Source organism: Meriones unguiculatus, chromosome 4, assembly GCF_030254825.1.
Source record: "Meriones unguiculatus strain TT.TT164.6M chromosome 4, Bangor_MerUng_6.1, whole genome shotgun sequence".
Taxonomy (NCBI): Eukaryota; Metazoa; Chordata; class Mammalia; order Rodentia; family Muridae; genus Meriones; species Meriones unguiculatus.
The window spans coordinates 70,820,130-70,840,779 of NC_083352.1; the positions used below are offsets into that span (position 1 = coordinate 70,820,130).

At 46.1% G+C, this 20,650-nt stretch overlaps 1 protein-coding gene across 9 annotated transcripts in view; it reads left to right on the top strand.

Moving 5' to 3' along the window:
• Positions 1 to 2,265: 2,265 nt before the first annotated feature.
• Lrmda (leucine rich melanocyte differentiation associated) overlaps positions 2,266 to 20,650 on the top strand; it is a 1,035,474-nt gene continuing 1,017,089 nt past the window's right edge. For 2 of the 9 annotated variants that reach the window (XR_009591436.1, XM_060382109.1), the window contains exons 1-2: positions 2,267 to 2,666; positions 12,016 to 12,116. Coding sequence is in view for 7 of the 9 variants with exons in the window: in XM_060382109.1 (XP_060238092.1) it covers positions 2,637 to 2,666; positions 12,016 to 12,116 (131 nt within the window). In the remaining 2 variants the exon portion in view is untranslated. Of the gene's footprint in view, positions 2,667 to 12,015; positions 12,117 to 20,650 lie in introns of all 9 variants that reach the window. The other 7 variants (XM_060382108.1, XM_060382107.1, XM_060382110.1 and 4 more) reach the window with 7 other exon arrangements.

Genomic DNA, 20,650 nt, shown 5'->3' on the forward strand with positions numbered 1-20,650 from the left:
CTTTGGTGCTAGGGATTGGCCTCGTGCCTTGCACAGCTAGGCAAGCTCTTTGCCAGCTGAGCTGTCCCTCCAGCCCTGAAAGAGATGTTGAAGATCACACTCTATCTTGGATTATGAGGAATTGAATGGGAAATGCTGGAAGATTTTGGGTTTCAAAATGATCCCCTGAGGTTCTGTGGAGGAGGGAACAGCAACAAGACAGTGTGTGTGAAGGGGAGCAAGCCTTGTCCACTATGGTGTCGGTGGTGGACAGTGTCCACCTAACAGCCTCAGAAGATGAGGCTGTGTGTGGAGGAGGGCTGTGGGAGGGATCCTGTCTTTGCAGGCTTCTCCGAATCACCTTCTGCTTAGGGTCCTTGTCGGCAGATTGAGGGGAGAGGTGGTGGCGAGAGTGGTGGTGGTGGTGGTGGTGGTGGGGAGGACAGACTGTCACAATGACCAGGGCTCTGAACCATTTCTTTCCTTTCAGGCAGGAAACCCAAGTGGATGATGGACGGAGACACTGTAGCCTGCACTGACTGGAGGAGGCATCAGGCTTTGGAAGGCTCCCTTTCATCCTCTTCTCCCTGGAAAGTAGCTTTTTTGTTTTGCCTGTCACTCGCAGTGTTTCCAGGAACCTCCTAAAGTAAATATAGTTGGGATGCTTTTCCACAGCTCTGCTTGGCTATGGCCACTCTTTCTACGGGACATGTATGAAAGAGAGGGGCGGGCGGGTCCGCCTTCCTGCTGCCTAGAGATGGGCTAGGAGCAGGGCCCAGAACAAAACTCTCAACCACCATCATCGCTGTCATTATCAGTGGCATAGCCAGGGGCTTCTAAGTACTACTTAGACACTACTTAGAGAATGATAACCAAAGCCCCATGACCGTTCTCCAGTATGGAGGTGGCAGCACAATTATCAGCAGTGCTGCTGAGCTGTGGTGCCTGACCTGAGAGCAAGACAGGGACTCAGCCTTTCCTCATCTAGATGTTGACATCCATCTGTGCAGAGAGCAGAATGGGCGAGGCAGGAGAGGGGCTCGGAAAGTGATACTTCACAGTACAAGGCTTTGGTAGGGGGAGCATTTTGAATTAAAGGAAAGGGGGTAGAAAGGGTTTCAGCGGGCAGAGGTGACCACTCTGAGGACCCGAGTTAGTTCTTCTGGACCTACATAGTAGGGGGAGAGGACCAACTCCTGAAAGCTGTCCTCTGACCTCTTCATGTGTGAACATGTGTAGATGTTACAATGTGCACACACACACACACACACACACACACACACAGAATGTAATGATAATTTAAAAAATAGAGGAGAAGGAAAGGCCCTAGGGCAACCTCAGAAGTGCTCTTGTTCTGACTATCTCCTGCGTTCCTTTCTCCAGCACCCTTTCTCTAGAAATGAGTCACAGAAACCAATATTTTACTTCCCCAAGGCGGGCCCTAAGGACCAGAGCCTTTCTACCCCAGAGCCACCTTCCAGGGTCTGAGCTGGTTGTCAAGAAATTCTCTGATAGGGAGTCACTAGATCCTGATCCCAGAGGAGTCCCGGAGGGAATGCTGCACAGGATTGTAATCTGTTCACCCAACATTACAGCCTTTGCTCCATCACATTCCTGTTCAGCCGTCTCAGCTTCATCCAGTCTAAGATGTGTCTTTGCAGACACATAACCACATGCACACACATACACACGATTCTCTTCTCTGTGAACTGGGTCTCACAAATACCTCTTCCCTTGGAAGAGGAGGAGGAGGCGGAGGAAAAGGAGGAGGAGGAGGAGGGGGAAGGGGAGGAAGAGAAGGAGGAGAAGGAGGAGGAAGAGGAGGGGGAGGGGGAGGAGAAGGGGGAGGAGAAGAAGAAGAAGAGAAGAAGAAGAAGAAGAAGAAGAAGAAGAAGAAGAAGAAGAAGAAGAAGAAGAAGAAGAAGAAGAAGGGGAAGAAGAAGAAGGGGATCCTGAGATTTGGAGACATTATTAATATTCCAGGCCCAAGGTTCATTACTGTCAACTGATGCGGTTGTGGGGGTGGGCATCCTGAGGGCATGTGGAGTAAGGGTTTTATGGCAGGGTGGCACTTTAAGGGAAAATTCAACTTTCCCTTGCCTTCCCTCTAACAAAGGAAAACTGCATCCCACCAGGAGCCTCTTTCCCCTTCCCCTGGCAACTTCTAAGCTGTGGTGGGGGCTTTGGGTGAAGAGGCTCCTCCTTCCAGCAGTTGAGGGCAGTTATGTAACCTAGATTGTGAAACTCCAGGAAGGCCCAGTTCTGAGCCGGGAAGTAACGGCTCTGATGGCACTCTCATGATGGGAACCACCTTCACCCCAAGCCTGAGTCCGATGACTGAAATAAAGTTCTGGGCATTGGATTCGGGAGGGGGACCTCTTGGGGTACGGGGGTACAGAGGAACCCAGCAGGAACCCGGCAGGAAAGACGAGTGGTCGCGTGGGTTTCCCACGTTGGATACCACGCTGCAGCAGCTACCTGTTGCGAGCTGCCGGGCGGCGAGGTTCGCGTCCAGCCAAGCGAGAGGCGCAGCCGCGCGCAGTTCTCGTGGCGGCCGCGGCGCCTAGGGCTTCCGTCGGTCAGCTGACTGCCCAGTGCGGAACCGCACCGCCAGCCGGCCGCCGCGCTCAGTGCAGCCTGCCAGCCGGCCCGCCACCATGGCTGGGTTCGTGGTCAGTGGAACTCAAGTAAGTCGGTCCAGGCGAGCCCCATCTAGTCCCCGGGCCCAGCTGGGTTGGCAGGGACAGCGGGGCATGAGCGCCTTTGCCCTGGGAGGTCACATGAGCAGGTGGTCTATGCGAAGTGCCCACCCCTGCTCCAGACCCTTCTTTTGATCCTGGCACACTCCCTAGAAACGTGGTAAGCAGCCCAGATCCCTCCTCTCTGCCTCTAGGGTCACACTGAGCAACATTTGGGGACTAACTTCTTCATGAGTCCTAATGCTGGTGCTCATATTTTTCAGGGTCCTCCAAAAGTGTTTTCTTCTTTCACAATCCTGGTTTTAAAAGAACTTTTGGCGTGTAAGAATGTTTTAATACGCAGCTGTGTGATACCAGGACAACTGAGCAAAGAAATGGTCTGATGCATTTACACGGAGGAAGGTGGCCCATGACAGCACAGTGCACAGGGTCACCAAAGCCACACTGGAAAACAACGTGTTCTCTGGCCTGGTGCTGGCGGAGCTCTGCCTGCAGAGGGTCCTTCTTTTCCAAGGCAGGCGGAGGCCCAGGGTCCTCCAGAGTCTTACTTGGTCTCTGGTTTCTTGAACAGGGGTCACTAGGGCATGGCAACGCTGGATGGTGGACACCGCGCGGCCCTGTTTCAGCCCTGTAGTGATAGTAAGGTCTCTGGTGTTTGGAGAAAACTCCACTAGGCTGAGCAGCCCCCTCCCCCCCCCCCCCGCATCTGCCAAAAAATGAAGCTTTGCCTCTCCCTCTCAGGAAGCCAGCTCTCTCTGTTTGCAACGTTCTTCTCTACCCTAGGGAAACAGTTTCGAGTTTTGAATGTTCTCCCTTTTAGGCACCTAGCATCAGGGATAAGGGAATGGTTCCTCTTCAGAGGCCGAAGAATTTTACAAATCGGAATCGTAAGGCATGCTGCCTGCATTCCTACTGAAATGCTGCTTTTTTTTTTTAAAGGTGGTTGGTACTTTTCTCAGCTGATTGTATTTATTGAGTGACTACTATATACCAGGCACCCTGCAGGTATTAATGGAAATGAGCTTAATTACCATCTCTCTGCTGCCCCTATTGACAGTTCTGTCTCCTAGGATTGCTGGCTCTGCCTGGAGCCTTAGACAGGCACACGTCCAGAGTTCAGAGCTGCTAGGCTGATGTCAGCTCACGTCCAAGCCTAAAAATGAGATCTTATTCTGAGCCAGGGAAGGGGGCTTCTGGGAGTGAGTCTGACTGCCTAGAAGGAGGGGTGTGTGTGGGGGGAGGGGGCCTGCCCTTCGTGTGTCTGCCTAAAAAGCAGGGTTTCCTTCTGCATTTCCAGTCCCAGCACTCTCTGTGTGTAGTGTCTTCCAAGTTCCTGGAGAACTTGACAGTGACACTGAAACTTCACAAGACTTCCTTTTTCTTATCTTGTCCTCTTCAAGACTTGATGTTTCCTGTACCGCCAATGGAGCCTGCTTCACAGGGCTCAGGGCCATCTGCTGACTTGTGGGTAAGACGTTTTGGGTCCTGCCCAGTATATCAAGATCAACTACTGGGGAGGAGCTAGGAAGGCTGGGGCTGTACCCTGGGTGTTACTCTCTCCTCTGCTACACCATCTGGATGGTGAATGTGAGTGCCTGGCTCTGGGGCTGGAGTGTTTGCAGTGTCTGCTCCACTCAATTTATAACAGGACCCACTGTCAGAGGCAGCTCTCTGTGAGTTCCAGGCCCGCCTGGTTTACAGAGTGAGTCCCAAGACATCCAGGGCTGTTACAGAGAAACCCTGCCTTAAAAAACAAAAACAAAAACAAAAACAAAAAACAAAAAAACAAAACAAAAAATCCCAGAGAGAACCTACTCGCATAAGTTTTGCTTTGACCTCACATGCTCTCTCTCTCTCTCTTTCTCTCACACACACACAAACAACTTTAAAAATTCATTTTTATTTGTGTGCAATTGTGTATCTGTGTAACTAGTGTGTGTGGGCACCCAAGAAAGCCAGAAGAGTGCATGATATATTGGTTAGGTTTTTGTCAACCTGACACAAGCCAGCGTCCTCTGAGAAGGGGGCCCCTCAGCTGAGAAACTCCGCAGCAGCCTGGCCTGTAGGCAAGGCAATAGCTGAGAGTTCCTCCTTGGTCTCAGCTCCTCCCTCAAGTTCTTGCCTTGCCTTTCCTCAATGGCCTGTGGCCTGGCATATGCAATCCAAATAACCCCTTTCCTCCATCAGTTGCTTTTGGTTAGTGGTTTTAGCACAGCAATATAAGGCAGAGGACTAAGACAGATTTCCTGGAGTTGGAGTTACAGGCAGTTGTGAGCCACCAGTCATGGGTGCTGGGAACAGAACTTGGGTCCTCTGGAAGAACAGTGAGTATTCTTAACTGCTGAGCCATTTCTCTAGCTCAGTCCACCCTGATTCTTCCTAAAAGGGGGGGGGGAGCCCAAGGGCTTGATTATCATTTGCATTATAATGTAACTGAAATAGCTAAGTATAAAATTGGATGCAACTTTTTCAGTATTTAGAGAACATCCATCCTAAATAAAGGGATGGTTTAAGTGCGAGGGAAAGAATTCGATAAAAATTAAAAACAATTTAAAGGAGTGGTTGGTGATAATTGTTTGAAGCTACATTGCTGCTTCTTGCACCACCATGGGCTGATGGCTGATGGCAGGTGGGGCGGTTGATGCTGCCCCATCACTTCTCTCTGTAAAATCTTTTTATTCATCATAGGCCTGACCTCATTTGGGTTTTCTTGGCTTGAATGCTTCATTTATATTCAGCATTACATCTTCCCTTTTCCATTAGGGTATGACAGCTACAGTTTGTGGCATGGATACAATTACAGACATGAATGCAAACTTGAAATTTGGGCACTGAAATCTTAGGCTCAAGAGATAATGAAAACAACCAATACCCTCCATGGGGTTATTGGTCTGAAACAGCAGCTATTGATTGGGTGACTTCTGCACAACAGAGACTTCGTGCTTTTCATATGTCATTTTATTCCTGTTATATAAGTACAATGGGGATGAGACTGCCTGATCCCAAAGGCTGTTGTTTCCTGGAGATGCAACAGATAACTGGGCACTTGGTTGGCATTTATTAAACGTTATTGCGCTATCGTAACTGTTTTTGGTGGTAGCTGATGACAGTCCTTGACTCGTTCAAGAAAGGGGAAGCAGAGGCCAGGAGTCACTCAGTTGGCAGCGTGCCTGCCTAGTGTGCACAAGGCCCTGGGTTTGACCCGCAGCATAACCCAGGCAGGAGGAGCAGAAGCTGAAGGTTATCCTTGGCTACATAGTGAACTCTAGGCCATCCTGACATACATGTGGTTCTCTAAACGAACAAAACAGTAAACAGGTTTCAGGACATGGTGACTTTTCCAAGGAAAGAGCCAGATACAACACTGGTGCTCAGAAGTGGACCCAGAGGACGCCCACTGGGACAGAGCTGCTGGCGAGTGCCCACCTGGTATTAGAGGGGGCTTCTGGATAATCTGCCCTCTCTGGTGACTGACAACATGTTCAGAAAGACCCTAGAAGCAACTGTCCCAATGGTTGACAGACGTTTGCGGCCGCATGGGCTTTGGCCCTCTTCTGCAGTGCCTGCTCACAGGGACCGAGTATGTGCCTGGGTGGGGGTCTGCTTACACATTCACGTCCTGGTTTCTCTTTGGACGGCTCTTTGACTTTATATTTTTTCTCCCCTCTTCTCTGCTCTCCTCCCCTGTCCCTCTTCTGTTCCTTTCACCTTTCTCCCCTCTCCTTTCATTTTGCATTTTCCCTTTCCCTGCTCTTCCTCCTTTCCTTTCCACTTTCCTGTTCCCCTTCTCCATTGTTTTCTTTTCCCTTTCTCAGACAGGAACTCGTGTAGCCCATGCTATCCTCAGATTTACCACGTAGCTGAGGATGATCTTAAACTTCCAGTATCTTGCCTCCTCTACCTGCCAAGTGCTGGCATTACAGGTACCACCATGCCCAGTGTGTGCAGGGCTTGTGATTGAACCCATGCATATGAGGCAAGCACTCTGCCACCTGAGCCACAGCTCCAACCCTAACGATACATTTTCATTTGCCTGGTAATGATGTTTCTTCCTAAATAGTAAGGTAGGAAAGTTAAAAGCTCAAAATTTTGTCCTTAAATTTAGTCTAAACAAAGTAGTCGATCAGATGCAATGACTTCTTGTGTTGATGTTCTGACTCAAATGCCACTTAAGGGCCATTCATGGTTTCATCCATTGTCCCTGTCTGCTGAAGATGGGACTGTTCTGGCCTGGCCCTTCAGGCTGTCTGGGCCACTCCAGTCAGAAGCTGCCTGTTGTCACAAGGAATCTCCCTCCAGAAGCACGTCCTCACCAAATTTCTCTGGTCGTTACTGGTTGCTGCACTCTGTGGTGGCTGCTCCTGCTCAAACCTTGCCAGCGGTTTGAGCCCTCCAGCCTGGTGAGACTAACTGGCATGGCTGAAAGCTGCCAGCTTACCTAGGGCTGAAAACGCTGTGTGGCTTACCAAATCCACTCTCATGCTACATCTTGAAGCCTAGGTCTTCACCTCTGGAGAGCGAGAACAAATTGTAGTATGTTGGCATACTTTTAAACAACTCTTATTTATACTTTATATGTCTCTCTCGCCTCCACTTCAATCCCTTCTAACACCCCAACACCAGGTAGTAGAGAGAAAGAGTTTGTGGGAGAGGGGGCACAGTTGTCTGAGCTGCTTCCTGCTGGTTAGGGTTGTCAGGTTCCTTGGAGCCACCCTCATTTCAGGAGATCTCCAACTTCTTGTCTCACTGTGTCAACAGCAACAGGAGCCGAAGGGGGGAAGCAGCAGCAGCCTTGTTCTTTCTCAGAGCTCCTCCACACTCTCTGGGCTCTGGCATGTGTTTTCTCTTCAGAGTCCTCACATTTAAACTCTCTTCAGATGACAAAAAGCTTCTCTCAGCGCCCACAGCAGGCAAATCGTTTGCTGCTGTGGACCCTCTGAATCCGTCTCACTTCCCATACCTGGTTTAAAACAAAACTATGTTTATATCTGCAGCAGTAGTAAGAAGTTTCCTGGTGTCCCAACAGAAGCAACTCCCTGACAGGAATACTGGGTTGGAAACCATCAGCATTTATTACTCAAAAGCACCCACACCTGCATGGGCATGAAAGGCACTCTGTGCTCCCTATGTTGGGAAGTCCTTCCTCACAGCTCAGAACTTACCCAGGCTGCATCACTAGGAATCTATATTACGTTCAGAGGGCTGTGGAGTTCTTTCCTGTGTGGAAGTTAAGATTTGACCAGCTGGATCCCCACTAGATCTGTTGCCTAGTCGGTGCGGACAGGGCTCAGTGTCTCTTTTTAAGGCTAAGCTTCCCTGCTTTGGATGTCACAGAAATCTTATGTGGTGATGGTACAAAATAGTGGTGGCATGTGGTGGGTGTGTGAGTGAGCCCCATGGGCCTGGAGGGTTAGTGAGAACTTACAGAACAAGATACAGCTTGAAACCAAGTCCCAGTATCCACTGGGACCTGGTAGCCTCAGTCTCTCCTGGGTACGATTTCCATCTCAGCATGGAAGTAGAACTTTCCTAATTACTCTAAATGCTGAAAGAGAGAGAGAGAGAGAGAGAGAGAGAGAGAGAGAGAGAGAGAGAGAGAGAAAGAGAGAGAGAGACTGGCTATTATTTTGTTGGGCCGTTAAGATGCTTCACAGTGGGTAAATTGATTCTGGGGACCTACTTGGTGGAAGAAGAAAACTTCAAGTTACCTTTGTTACCAAGTGTGTGCCATGGAGCACACATGTACACACATACACATGAGGGAGAGAGAGTGAGACAGAGAGAGAGACAGAGAGAGAGAGAGAGAATAAACACCTGTTAAAAATGAAAACATAGAATTTTGTTGAGGTCATCTATTTTTTTCTTTAGAGGTGTACTAACCAGGTCTGACTGTGCCACTCAGCCCGGCTTTGAACATACTAAGTTGCCCAGGCAGTTGCTTTGGTTCCCAAGTGCTGGGACTATCATCACCACTCAGTAGTTAGCTATTTTTTTTTTCTGTCCCTTCTCTCACTTTTTCTCTTCCTGGAATGAAGTTACTGAAGGAGAGCGAATGGGAAGAGAAAATACGAGACTTTGTGTTGCCAACAGTTTGTAATCAGTAGGAGGAGTGAGCAATGGCTTAAAAAAGGGGTAATAGGGTGCTTGTGACCTCATGAATGAACATTCTGCTCTGATTATCTGCCATTCATAAGGCTCAGACTAATATCTGAGGATGTCTTGTGACCACCACATTTTTTTTCTTTTAAGAGACATAGTGCTCTGGAGATCTGTTGGTCATCCCAAGACATATTTGTAGGGAGACAGGATTGTAAAATGAACTTTTATTCTCTTGAGGTAATTGTTGTCTCAGAAGTTGATCTAGCTCCATCTGCTAACCTAGGCCTAATCCTGGAAGTTTCAGCCTCCATACAATCTGGCCTAGGCCTATAATGTTTTCAGCCTTTGAGAATTACTGCTTCATAAGATCACTCTTTCTTGTTCTTTGTGAGCTCAAAGCTATCTGGTTCAACTCAGCTGTTCTGACTCAAACTTCTTTCCTAGTTAATTTATTCAGTCTGGCTTTTCTTTCAAGCCTCTGAATTGCTCTGCTTGGCCTCAAACTAACTTCAGCGGTCTTTTATAATCTGGCTCCTTCTCATTCTCTGACTCATTTTTCCTTCACCTGTGTCTAACTTGTTCTTTCTCTGCACCCTCTTTCTTTATTATTGACCTGGTAAAACTTCCTCTTCTCTCTGCATTGCCTATTAAGTTGCATCCCTTTTCCTTCTTGTGAGAGTTGGGTGTATCCTATCCTGTCAAGTCTTTCTCTGATTTGTCACTGTTTCTGCCACTCAATTAGACATCATTTTCAAACATGGGTGCTTCCTTCTACAAACTAACTTTACCTTCATTGTTTGGGATTAAAGGCATATATTACCATGCCTGGACCTAAGCTTTTCTTTATCTGAAACTTGCTCTATACCAGGCTGGCCTTGAACTCCAATCTGCCTGCCTCTGTCTCCTGGATTAAAGGCCTGTTTGTATTCCAGCTAGATTGCACAGTTCTAGAAGATCTTTGGATACAATCTCTTGCCAGAGCAGCCATGTTCTGAATTAAAATCCCTCCACACAGGAGGAGCGTTATAACCACGTCAAGGGCTCAAGTGTCTACCTGGGATTTGAAAGCAATGTTTTATGTCTGTGTACCTTTAGTCATGCTTTTCTGCCTGCTGCCTGCTATCTGTAAAAGCAGATAGCAACGTGAGTGGTTAGTTTGGAGAGAAGTATTCTCAAAAGTTCTAGGATTAAGGCTTTTTTTTTTTTTAGGCCTTTTAATATTTGGAAATATGCATGAGCTGCTTAAACAATTACATAAAATAACATTAAAATAAAAAGAGACAGAAGGCTTACAAAAAGCTTTCGGACAGAGGGTACTTTTTGTTTGCTGGGGAAAAAGCCATCAATATAGTCTTGCCCTGCTGTGAACTCTCTCTATAGTATGGTAATGAGCAGAATGGCAAGATGTGATCCATAGGTACATGGTGCCATGAATGTTATGGTGTACACAAGCACTTAAGGCCTGCTCCACAGGCGGGAACTCATGCCTGGACACGTAAATCTGGCCGAGACTCCAAGGTTGGTGTGAGCTCCACAGATGAGCCTGCTACTATCCTGCTAAATGGTCATAATGTCAAATTGCCATCTCTGCACACATAGGGCAGTGCAACTCTTAGGTGTTATCAGACAAGTTTCTCTGCATAGTTGAAGGCAGTTAATGAAGAAACTCATAGCTGTTCAAAGTGCAGAGAACAGCAGTCAGTGGAGGACTAAAATGGGACATCTACATCATTCTCCCCCTTCACCATCCCCCATCATCAGGCACCATCAGGGAAGTGGGGTTAGGAAGATTGTAAGAGCTAAAGAGGGGAGGACTGGAGTGAAGCAGTGTTTTCTGGACATGATAGGACCATCCTGTTCATGAACTTACAGCAGCTGTGGTTACCCTCACAGGACATGAACAAGATCAAGTCGGTCAACATTCTGTCATGGACTGGGGGGCTCAGGAAGTGGCATCCTTAGTTGACGCGTGATAGGTAGTTGACGGCTTCTGGGGAGAGAGCGTCAGTTTTCTTTAAGGTGTGGTCCCTAATAGGTCACCCATGCTCCGGTGTGTTGTTCCACACGTAGGAGTGGTCAACATAGAGTCAGTGGGTTATTAAAAAATGAGAGTCTGAGGAGTGGGAACTGGGGGTACACCTGGGAGGAGCTGGGGTGGATATGATAAAAATACAATTGTATGAAATTCTCAAAAGATTAATTAAAAATTTAAAACAAAAGGGAGGTGGAGAGATTACTTGGCAGCAAAGAGTGCTCACTGCTCTTGCAGAAGACCGGTTCAGTTCCTAGCACCACAGGGAGGCTGATGGCCATCCATAACTCTAGTTCCAGGGTAATGACACTCTCTTCTGGCCTCGGTAGGCTCTAGGCACATATTTGGTACACAAATACACATGCAGGACAAACATTCACTCACATTAAACAAACCAATGGTGTCCTGCTAGAAGAACCTTAGGAACTCTGGCTACATGTCACCCTTTGCCACATGCCACCTTTTGCCTTGCCACCACTTTGTAGGGAGTCCAGTGGACATTTTACAGGATGGGATTGATGGTCTGGGAGATTTCCATGCCCAGCCCTGCTTGTTGTAGCACCTTGAGGTTCAAAGGTATAGACATGGGCATGTCCAACTTGTGCCCCGAGGGCTGCACGGTACCAGTGATAGCTATGAATGCACACCAACATAAAATTATGAGCTCAGTTTAAATGTGTTTTGAGTTTGTTTTTAAAGTAACTGATTGCACAGTTGAGCATGCACTTTGTAGATTAGGTTTTGTGGCAGGGTCAGAAGGTGGAAGAAACGCTTTTCACGGTGGCTCTAGGGATTGCTTCTGAAGTTGGAGAAAATGTTGAGGCATGCTTGGTAGAGCATCTGCCCTGTCTTCTGTGAGGATGGGTATATTATGGGGTGGCTGGGAGAGGGAGAAGGAGAGCCAGATGGGCAGCTAGGAAGGGTGGCTGATAGTTATGTCCACACACTCTCACACTGGGCTTCTTTCTGCAATTTTAATGTAATTGTGCCATAATATGTCCCCCACCAAGCTAACTGTGACAGAAAAGGAGAGCTGTTGGCAGACACCCCCCCCCCCCAAAAAAAAAAAGCTTGGGGAAATAGGCACAGTGTAGCCTTTTTGTGTGGAGGGGCCGGCCGTTAAAGTTGAGGAAGCAATGGTGGGATCAGTGATTCTGACTTGTGAGCAACTGGGTAATTTCCATTTTTGTTCCATTTAATTTGCAGGTGTCCTACATAGGCCAGAACTGCAGAGAAATTCCAGAGCACCTGGGCCGGGACTGTGGACATTTTGCAAAAAGGCTTGACTTGAGCTTCAACCTCCTGAGGTATGTAACCTTCGAGAGATGCAGGTCGTTCCTGGGCCGCCCAGTTCCCCCCAGGATCTTGGGCTGGCAGGTGCAAGTCACAGGAGCCAGCTCTTCGCATGGTCTTGAGAAGCGTGGAACCAAACATGGAGCCTGAGCCTGCTACAAATGATTTGTTGGCTGGTCTTCTAGTGAGTGCTGCCTGAGAGGGTCAGAGTGAGTGAGCATGGCTTACCTCGTGACTCGGGATGGCATTCTGCTTTTTACTGTGTTCCTTTCCTTTTCCACGGACGCATGAACCCGAGTCTTATTCCTTCTGGGAAAGTAAAGAGATGGTGCCAGTGAGTATTTTAGGGTAGATAGCTTTGCTTTCTAAGGATGACCGTCTCTCACAGGTAGGGTATATGTTTGTGTGTTTTTCAGCTTTGATGCTTTGAATATTCATGAGGATGCTCTCTCTCAAAGGACTCCAATTGGTGTGAAGTGGTTGGGAGAGGAGGGAATTCTTAGCAACTTTTTGAGTCTTGGCCAACGCTAAGTGTGATCTTGTATGGCAGTCCAGTGGAGAACAGCATTTCATTTCTTTCTAAAAGATTTTGAGTTATGCAGGTGTGTGGGCTTATCGAATAAAAGTTGGTGGCACTCAAACAGTAGGTGTTGGTGGGCAGGTGGGTGGACAAGGGTCAGGGAGATAGCTTTTGCTCTTGAGCTGGCTACACTTATGCTGTCCTCTAAGTGTCGTTCTTGAGTGTCATCCTGCCCTCTGCTTGGGACCTGACCACCATTCCAGGACAGGCATGTTCCTGCTTCTAGGCTGTAGAGTCTTTCTTTTCCAAAGAGTGGGGATACTTGAGAATGCAGAATTTGGAAGAAAATAGAAAGAGCTCAGGGAACTGCCTCTCAGCAGGTAGAAGAAGATGGTAGTTTCAGTCTTAACTGAAATTCAGTCTTAACAGCATCATATACCTAGGGTCCAGCCCAGTCTACACTGGGTGGTCCCCAGAAAAGGGGTAACTTGAGGGTGGCAGTGGAGAATGTGTTCCTGTGTATGCATTTCCTGACTTCCATTGGGTTCTTAGCTCTTGGACACATGTGGAAACTTAAACATTGCAATATCAACACAAAAGGTGGCTAAACATAATTGCTGCCTCTAGATAAATCAAGGGTGCTTTGTGGTCCTACTGACAGAGAGAGGCCAGAGTGTAAAACCTGGAGTGAACTGGGTCTAAGACATTGACCTTATATAGCTCTCTTGCCTGGGTGGGAGGCCTTTAGGAGCCTAGAGGTGGGTCTGAGGAAGCTTGGGCCCTGTGAAGGGGGGTGTCAGTGGGCAGAGGTCATGGAAGTGGGAACTGCCCTGTGTGAGGAAACAACTGTCTTTGTTTACCTGGGCCCTGCCTATCTATAGCTGAGAGGATGCTGGGCCTGGGGAGGCATGGAAAGGCAGGGGTGAGAAGGAGTTCTTGGCTCTGAGAGGCAAGACTGAGAAATATTCCATAGGACAGGATGTGCCCTAGAGTGGGAAAGTTTAGTGATGAGAGGTGTGTATAGTGGACTGAGGAAAAGCAGTAAAGGCTGTCATTTCCTTTGTGGAGAGGAGAGAATTTTCTGTGGTGTTCAGCAGACAGAGGCCTGTTGTCATCTGTGTTATGCTCTGTGTGAACTCTATACTGGCTGTGACTGAGTTGGGGCAGGGGTGAGGTCAAAGGACCATGGATAGTGTCAGTTCAAGGGTCGGTTAAGTTGGAGAGAGTTAGAATAAACAGGAGGGAAACTGGCAGCATATGAACTGGGTATCCTGTGTTGGATCACCTGTGACCATCTTGACCTAACTGGGGTGGGAGTGAATGTGGCTGGATTGTTTCCTTTGTGCTTACTCATGCACTAGTCTGGCTTCCCTTTAGTCACATAAAAATCTGAGGTGTTTTGGTTACTAGACCACCTCTTCTTTAAAAAATAAGATTGAGAACAGGCAGATGGAGGAAAAGGAAGACTAGGAGGTTGCCAGAAAGACCTAAGTGTGCTTGGTTCCAGGGGTCCGTGTTGGTGAGATGGCTTCCTTGCTTCACAAGCCTGAGGATCTGAGCATGATCCCCAGAACCCATGTAGAAAGCCTGGAGTTGCATTGTGCATCTGTAACCCCAGTGCTGGGGAGGCAGAGGCAGAAGATTCGTGGGGCTGCAGGCCAGTCTAGGTGAATCAGGCAGCTCTCGGTTCAGTGAGAGAACGTATCGCAAGAATCGAGTGTGGGAGGGATGGTTGGTTGGAAGAGTATCCAGGAAAATTAATGGGGGAGGAAGTATGACCAAAATATATTATATGCATGTATGGAACTCCCAAATAAAACATTAATTAAAAATATCTAAAATGCACAAAATGCTCAGACATAGCTGGGCCTAATCCTAGTACTTGGGAGGCTGAGGCTGGAGAATTGCAAGTTTGAGATCTGCCTGGCTTACAACGTGAGTTCAAGGTCACCCTGAGCCACGTTGTGAGATCCTGTCTCAAAAAAAAAACCAAAAAACAAAAAACAAAACAAAACAAAAAAAAACACAACTTAAAAAATCCAAACGAAGTAGTGTATTAAGTATTCTGTATTCAGTAGAAATTTCATGGCCTCATGGCCCCTGCTCTGACGTCTCTGAGCTCTCTTGCCTCAGGTTGTGCTTCTTGGCAGCTTGGCCCTATCCTAGGCACCCTTTTTCCCCAAAGCCAAACAGTATTATCATGTATTACAGCCATAGAATGCACTTGTGCACGTTTCTGAACGTGAAACTGTTGCTCTCCCCTGGGTTGCACGCTCAGCTGCGGTCTGTGCTGGACTACAAGTCTCTGGGGGAAAGGGTTTCTGTTTATTTAATTTTAATGGCTAAAAGCCTACAGGTAACACATTTACAAGCATCAAACAGGCAAACAATGGGATGAGATTCTCCACGTCTCTGTCCGTTGGCCTCCCACTCCTGCCCTGCACTCTCAGCTATCAATGATCGTGCAGACTTCTACATCTCGAGATGCTCTATGGAGACACTAATGTGGATTTCTTGCTTTTCCCCTAGCTATACTGAGATGCATTTGACAGCTAAAATTGTAATATACACTGCGATATGGTGGCCACTCTCTCTCTCTCTCTTTCACACACACACACACACACACGACTTCACATACTTTTGTGGTAAGAGCATTAAAGATCTACTGTTTTAGCACACATCAAGTACATAACCCAGCAACACTTACTCACCGTGTAGTACAGTGGACACTGATTAAGTCTTGATTTATTTTGGGCTGATTGTTTTCCTTCAGTGTGTTGTGGGTGGAAGATCTAGATTCACTTCTTCATTAGTACTTACTCTTGTTGCTGACTCCCTTAACTCTTTGGCTGACGTCTCCCAATTTCCCTGCTCTTGGCCTGGCCACCACCATTGTTCTCTTGCTTCTGTGAGTCTGACTTCTCAGACCCCGTGTGTGAACTCGTGGGACATCTGTCCTTCACTGTGTCTGTCTCACTCCACTTAGCACAGTGTCCTTCAGGTGCACTCACAGTGTAGTAGATGTTTTGATTTTTAGAGGTGAGTAATAGTCTATTGAGTTTGCATTATCATCACATCTTAAACCCCACTTAACTGTCAGTGGTCAGTTGGTTTGCTCTGTCTTGGCTGTTTCGAGTAGACCTGTAAGAACGAGAGTGACAATGCCTCTTCAAACACCACTTCATTTCCTTGAGCTCTATACCCAGAGGTGGCATTACATATCATTCCATTTCTTACGGGGAACCTTCATACTGTGGAAAACACACATCCCCACCAAGAGTGGACAAGTGTTCTCTGTGTTTCATTTCCTGCCCAGCACTTGTTGTCCTTAACTCATTATGACAATAACCATTCTAAAAGGTGAGTTATAAAGTTACATTATGGTTTGTACTGGCATGGCCATGGTGATTAGGGTATTAGTCAGGGCTCTCTAGAGGAACAGATCTGATAGGATAAATGTATAAAAAGGATATTTTTAGGTTGATGATACAGACTGGGTAGCCCCACAGTGGCTGTCTTCACGCTTGTATCTCAGTGCACGAAGGTGATGTCTTAGTGGTTCCAACCCAGTATTGAAGGCTTTGAGGATTCCTGGAGAGCCACTGGTATTCAGTATGGACTGGGAACCCAAAGAAGCTGGCTTCTGACATCAGCAAAGAGGTATAGCAGCAGAAGGAGGAGCATGAGCTCACCAGCAGGTTAATAAACTTGACAGCAAGATGTGAAGGCAAGCAGGCAAAACGCAAAGGTTTCCCCCTTGAACCTCCTTCTGGCTGGCTGCTAACAAAAGGTAGCATATTGAAAGCCCGGAGGACTCCTGGAAAGCCATGGGTCTTCAGTATGGGCTGGGAACCAAAGAAGCTGGTTCTGATGCCAGCAAAGGGGGATAGCAGAAGCAGGGTATTTTATTTAGGTTTGGTCTTCCCTGATCAAGAAAATCCCCCACATTTATGTCCAGTGGTTGATCTCCTAGTTGACTCCAGACTCAGTCAGCTTGACAATCAAGATTAACCATGGCAATTAAGTGATAGTGAAATTTATTTATTTGTATATCCGCATGTCTTCTTTTGAGAAATGTCTATTCGATCTGTTGCTTATTTTAAGCAAGGCTCTTTCTTTTGCAATTGAGTTGAGTTCCTTATATAATTTTGATACAGACCTCATACTATATTTGTGCTGTCATGAACTGGGTAAGTGTCCCGCCCCAGCCTATGACACTCTTGGGGCGTGGTGGAATGTTTGGGAGAAACGTTAGTGGGATCTAATGGGAGGTCTTAGGCTACTGGGGCTGTGAATGGACCTCCTCTGCCGCACACTTCTGCCATGACTTTACCTATCCGTATTTCTGGAACCTGGAGGTCTAGCTGGCCATGGAATAGAAGGCTTGAGTGGAAAGAATCCTTTCCACTTACGCTGGCCATCTCAGTCATACTTCTGCAAAGATGACTAACAAATGGCATACAAATATTTCTCTATTGCAAGGGCTACCTTTCCTTCTGATGATTGTCTCCTCCTAGTGCGAAAGACTGTAAAGTCTGATGATGGAATCTAGTTTGTCTGGTTTTTCTTTTGCTGGTGTTCCTTAAAAAATAATAACAGCAGCAGTAGCAACAACAACAAATCATTGCCCAAACAACACCAAGAAACAGTTTCTTGGGCCCAGAGGGCAAAGGCTCTGCCCACCAAGCTTGATGACTTGAGTTTGACCCACAGGAGAAAAGGAGAGAACTGACGTCCCTAAGTTTCTCTCTGACCGCTACACATGTGTTATAATGCATGTTCACCCCTCCGTGCACACACATTCGAAGAATCACTTGGACCCCGCTGTTCCCCTCTCTAGAAATGCCGGAAGCTTACACCCTTGAAGTCTCACCGACATGGATGCTTAAGGAAGACTTGAAGCAGGACAACAACAATAGACATACTAACGTGGAATGGGGAAGCCCAGGAGGCCCCTAACTCTGGACAAGGAACTACAGGCGATGAGTAATGCTGAGAGTTGGAGAACTAGTCTTCCGCAGCGAAGAGCACACTGACTGGTGATCTGGTACCAGATGATCAGTTCTGAAAACATACGTACAAGTAACCTTGTACAGATTGAGCAGGTTGTATTTATGTATTTAGAAATCTACACACGTATACATACACACATATGTTAACAATTGAAAAAGACCATGGATTTGAGAGAGAGCAGAGGAAGGTACATGGAGCCAGGCACAGTGGTGTATGCCTGTAGTCCCAGTACTTGGGGAGGCAGAAGAAGGTGGATCTCTGTGAGTTTGAGGCCAGTCTGGTCTACAGAGTGAGTCCCAGACAGCCAAGGATACACAGAGAAACCCTGTCTCAAAAAAAACAAGAATTCAGTCAATCAGTTGTTCAATCAATCAATCAAAGCAAACTAGGTTTTCACATTAGAATTTCTCAGAGCACTTCAGTTCATCAAAAACTCCCTAGGCCCTCTACAAGGATGTAGCAGATGAGCAACTTAGGCCTCATGTGGGTCCTCCAGTGAGGGAAGTGGAGACTGAATCAGACATGGACTAACTTGCTAGTTTTTGATAACTTCCCCAGGCAGAACTGCCTTGCCAGGCCACAGGGGAAGAGGACATGCTCAGTCCTGATGCAACTTGATGAGCTGGGGTGAATGGGAAAAGGATCTCCCCTTTTCTGAGGGAAAGGGCATGGGGAGGAAGGGATGGTGGGGCTGGAAGAGGAGGAGGGATGGGGCTACAACATAAAAAATAAATACTATAAAAATTTAAAAAGGGAAAAGAAAAGAGAGTATAGGGAAGGGAGGAAATGATATGATTATATTATAAATTCAAAGAATGGAAAAATTAAAAAAGAAATAATTGCTCGTTTTATTTTAGTAGCTTAGCAGTTCCAGGTCTTATGTTTAAGCCTTCATATTGAGAACTTCCTTTCTTCTGGTGTGGTCTTGGTGCCTTTATTGAAGAGCACTAAACCATGAATGGATGGGTTTATGTCTGTGCTGGATTGTGCGCCTCTGTTCTATATGTTACCTTATGCTGATACTGTATTTTTTTGGTATTCCTTCAGTGTATTTTGAAATTAGGTAGTTTGTTTGTCTCAACTTTTCCTCTTGTTGCTCAAGATCATGTTGGCTGTCTTTTGTGGTCATCTGGATTTTGTGAAAAATGTTGCGATTTTGGTAAGGATTTGCATTGCAAGTATAAAAGTCCCTTTACCAACTCATGCAGTCCATAAACACAGACCATATGTCCATTTAATTATATTGCCTTTAATTTCTTTCAGTAGTGTTTTATAGTTTTTGGTGAATAGAGCTTTCACTTCTTTGGTTAAATTGATCAGTACATATTTTATTTTTTTCCTTCAGCTCTTTTGGCACTGTCTGCTCATTCTGGTCTGGATTGTTAGCAATTAAACTGACTTTTATATGTTGATTTTATATCAGGTAACTTGTCCGAATTTATTTTGATAGAATCTTTGTAGCTTCCGTGTGTGATCATAACGTGTACAAGTGAAGACAATTTTCCTTCTATTCTTTTGGTTTGGATTCTCATTATTTCCTTTTCTCATCTAATTACTCTAGTTAGGACTTCTAGAAATACACTGAGGAAAGCTGACAAGGGTGGGTATCCTTGTCCTGTACGTGAGGAGACCCTCCCAGCTTGTCCCCTTCAGGGCCATGTTTTCTGGGGCCTGTCATACATAGATGTTCTATTTTTTCTCTTAAAATTATCTTAGTCACCAATAGATTCAGGTTTCAATGATGTGAGATTCAGTAAAAAGTATAAGATTGTTTTTGGTTATCATATAAAAATCATGGATTCCTTGCAGCTCCTGAAAACTTAAACTCTCAGGTTCCAGGCTCAAGAAACCTGTATTTGCTACTGTTATGCATCTAAAAGCATGCTAATTACTTGACTATTATGGCCCCTGCTTATCAGTTAGTGAATTATCACATCACTGGCTTGCACTAAACACGTTAAAGCTCCTCATAATGGACATTTCTATCAGAGGCAAATGTGTAACTGGATAGGTTTTTCATTCCTTTAAAAATTTCTTTTAGGCTCAATAGGTGAGTTTTTGTTTTATTTTATTGTATCTTACCTTATTTTATTATTTTCGCTGAGAAGCTGGTTTGTTTTCTAATGTGCAGCAGAGAGGGGTAGATCCAGATGGAAGGAGAGGTGGGGAGGACCAGGAAGGGGTAGAGGGAGGGAAAACCATAGTCAGGATATATTATGTAAGAAAAAAAAATCTGTTTTCAATAAGAGTAAAAATAAGTCTCTCAAAAAACAATGTTTAAATTCTTTTACACTTATTTGGTGTGTGCATGTGCATTGTGCTTGTGTGTTTATGTGTACACATGTGTGTGTCTGTGTGTTCATACCTACATCACAGCATGAACGTGGAGGTCAGAGGATAACTCCTTCCACCATGTGGGTCCTTGCGAATGAACTCAGGTTTTCAGACTTGGTGGCAGTCACTTTTATCTGCTGATTCAGAACTTGGGCTGGAGAGAGGCTTCAGCAGAGAGACACATTTGCTGCCCTTGCAGAGGTCCTGAATTTAGCCTTCAACATTTCACATAGCTTACAATTGCCTCTAATTCCAGTTCTAGAGGATTTGATGCTGTCTTTTGGCCTCTGCAGGTACATACATACATAATTAAAAATAAACACAAATCTTTTATAGTTGTTTTTTGTTTTGTTTTGTTTTGTTTTGTTTTCTGAGACAAAAATCTCACTATGTAGCTCTGGCTGTCCTAGAACTTACTATGTAGACCAGGCTAGCCTTGAACTCACAGAGATCCACCTACATCTACCTCCTGAGTGCTGGGACTAAAGGCGCATCAGTATGCCTGGGTAAAAATAAATATAAATCTTAACTCAGATATTTGTAGTCATCATTCACTGCTTTAATCTATATCTTTACAATTTTAGTTTCTTTTTGGTAATGTTGTACATGTATGTGATATGTTCTGGCATACTTACCACGCCACCCTCTCTTGACCCCATCAGCTCCCTCTTCTCAGTGAAT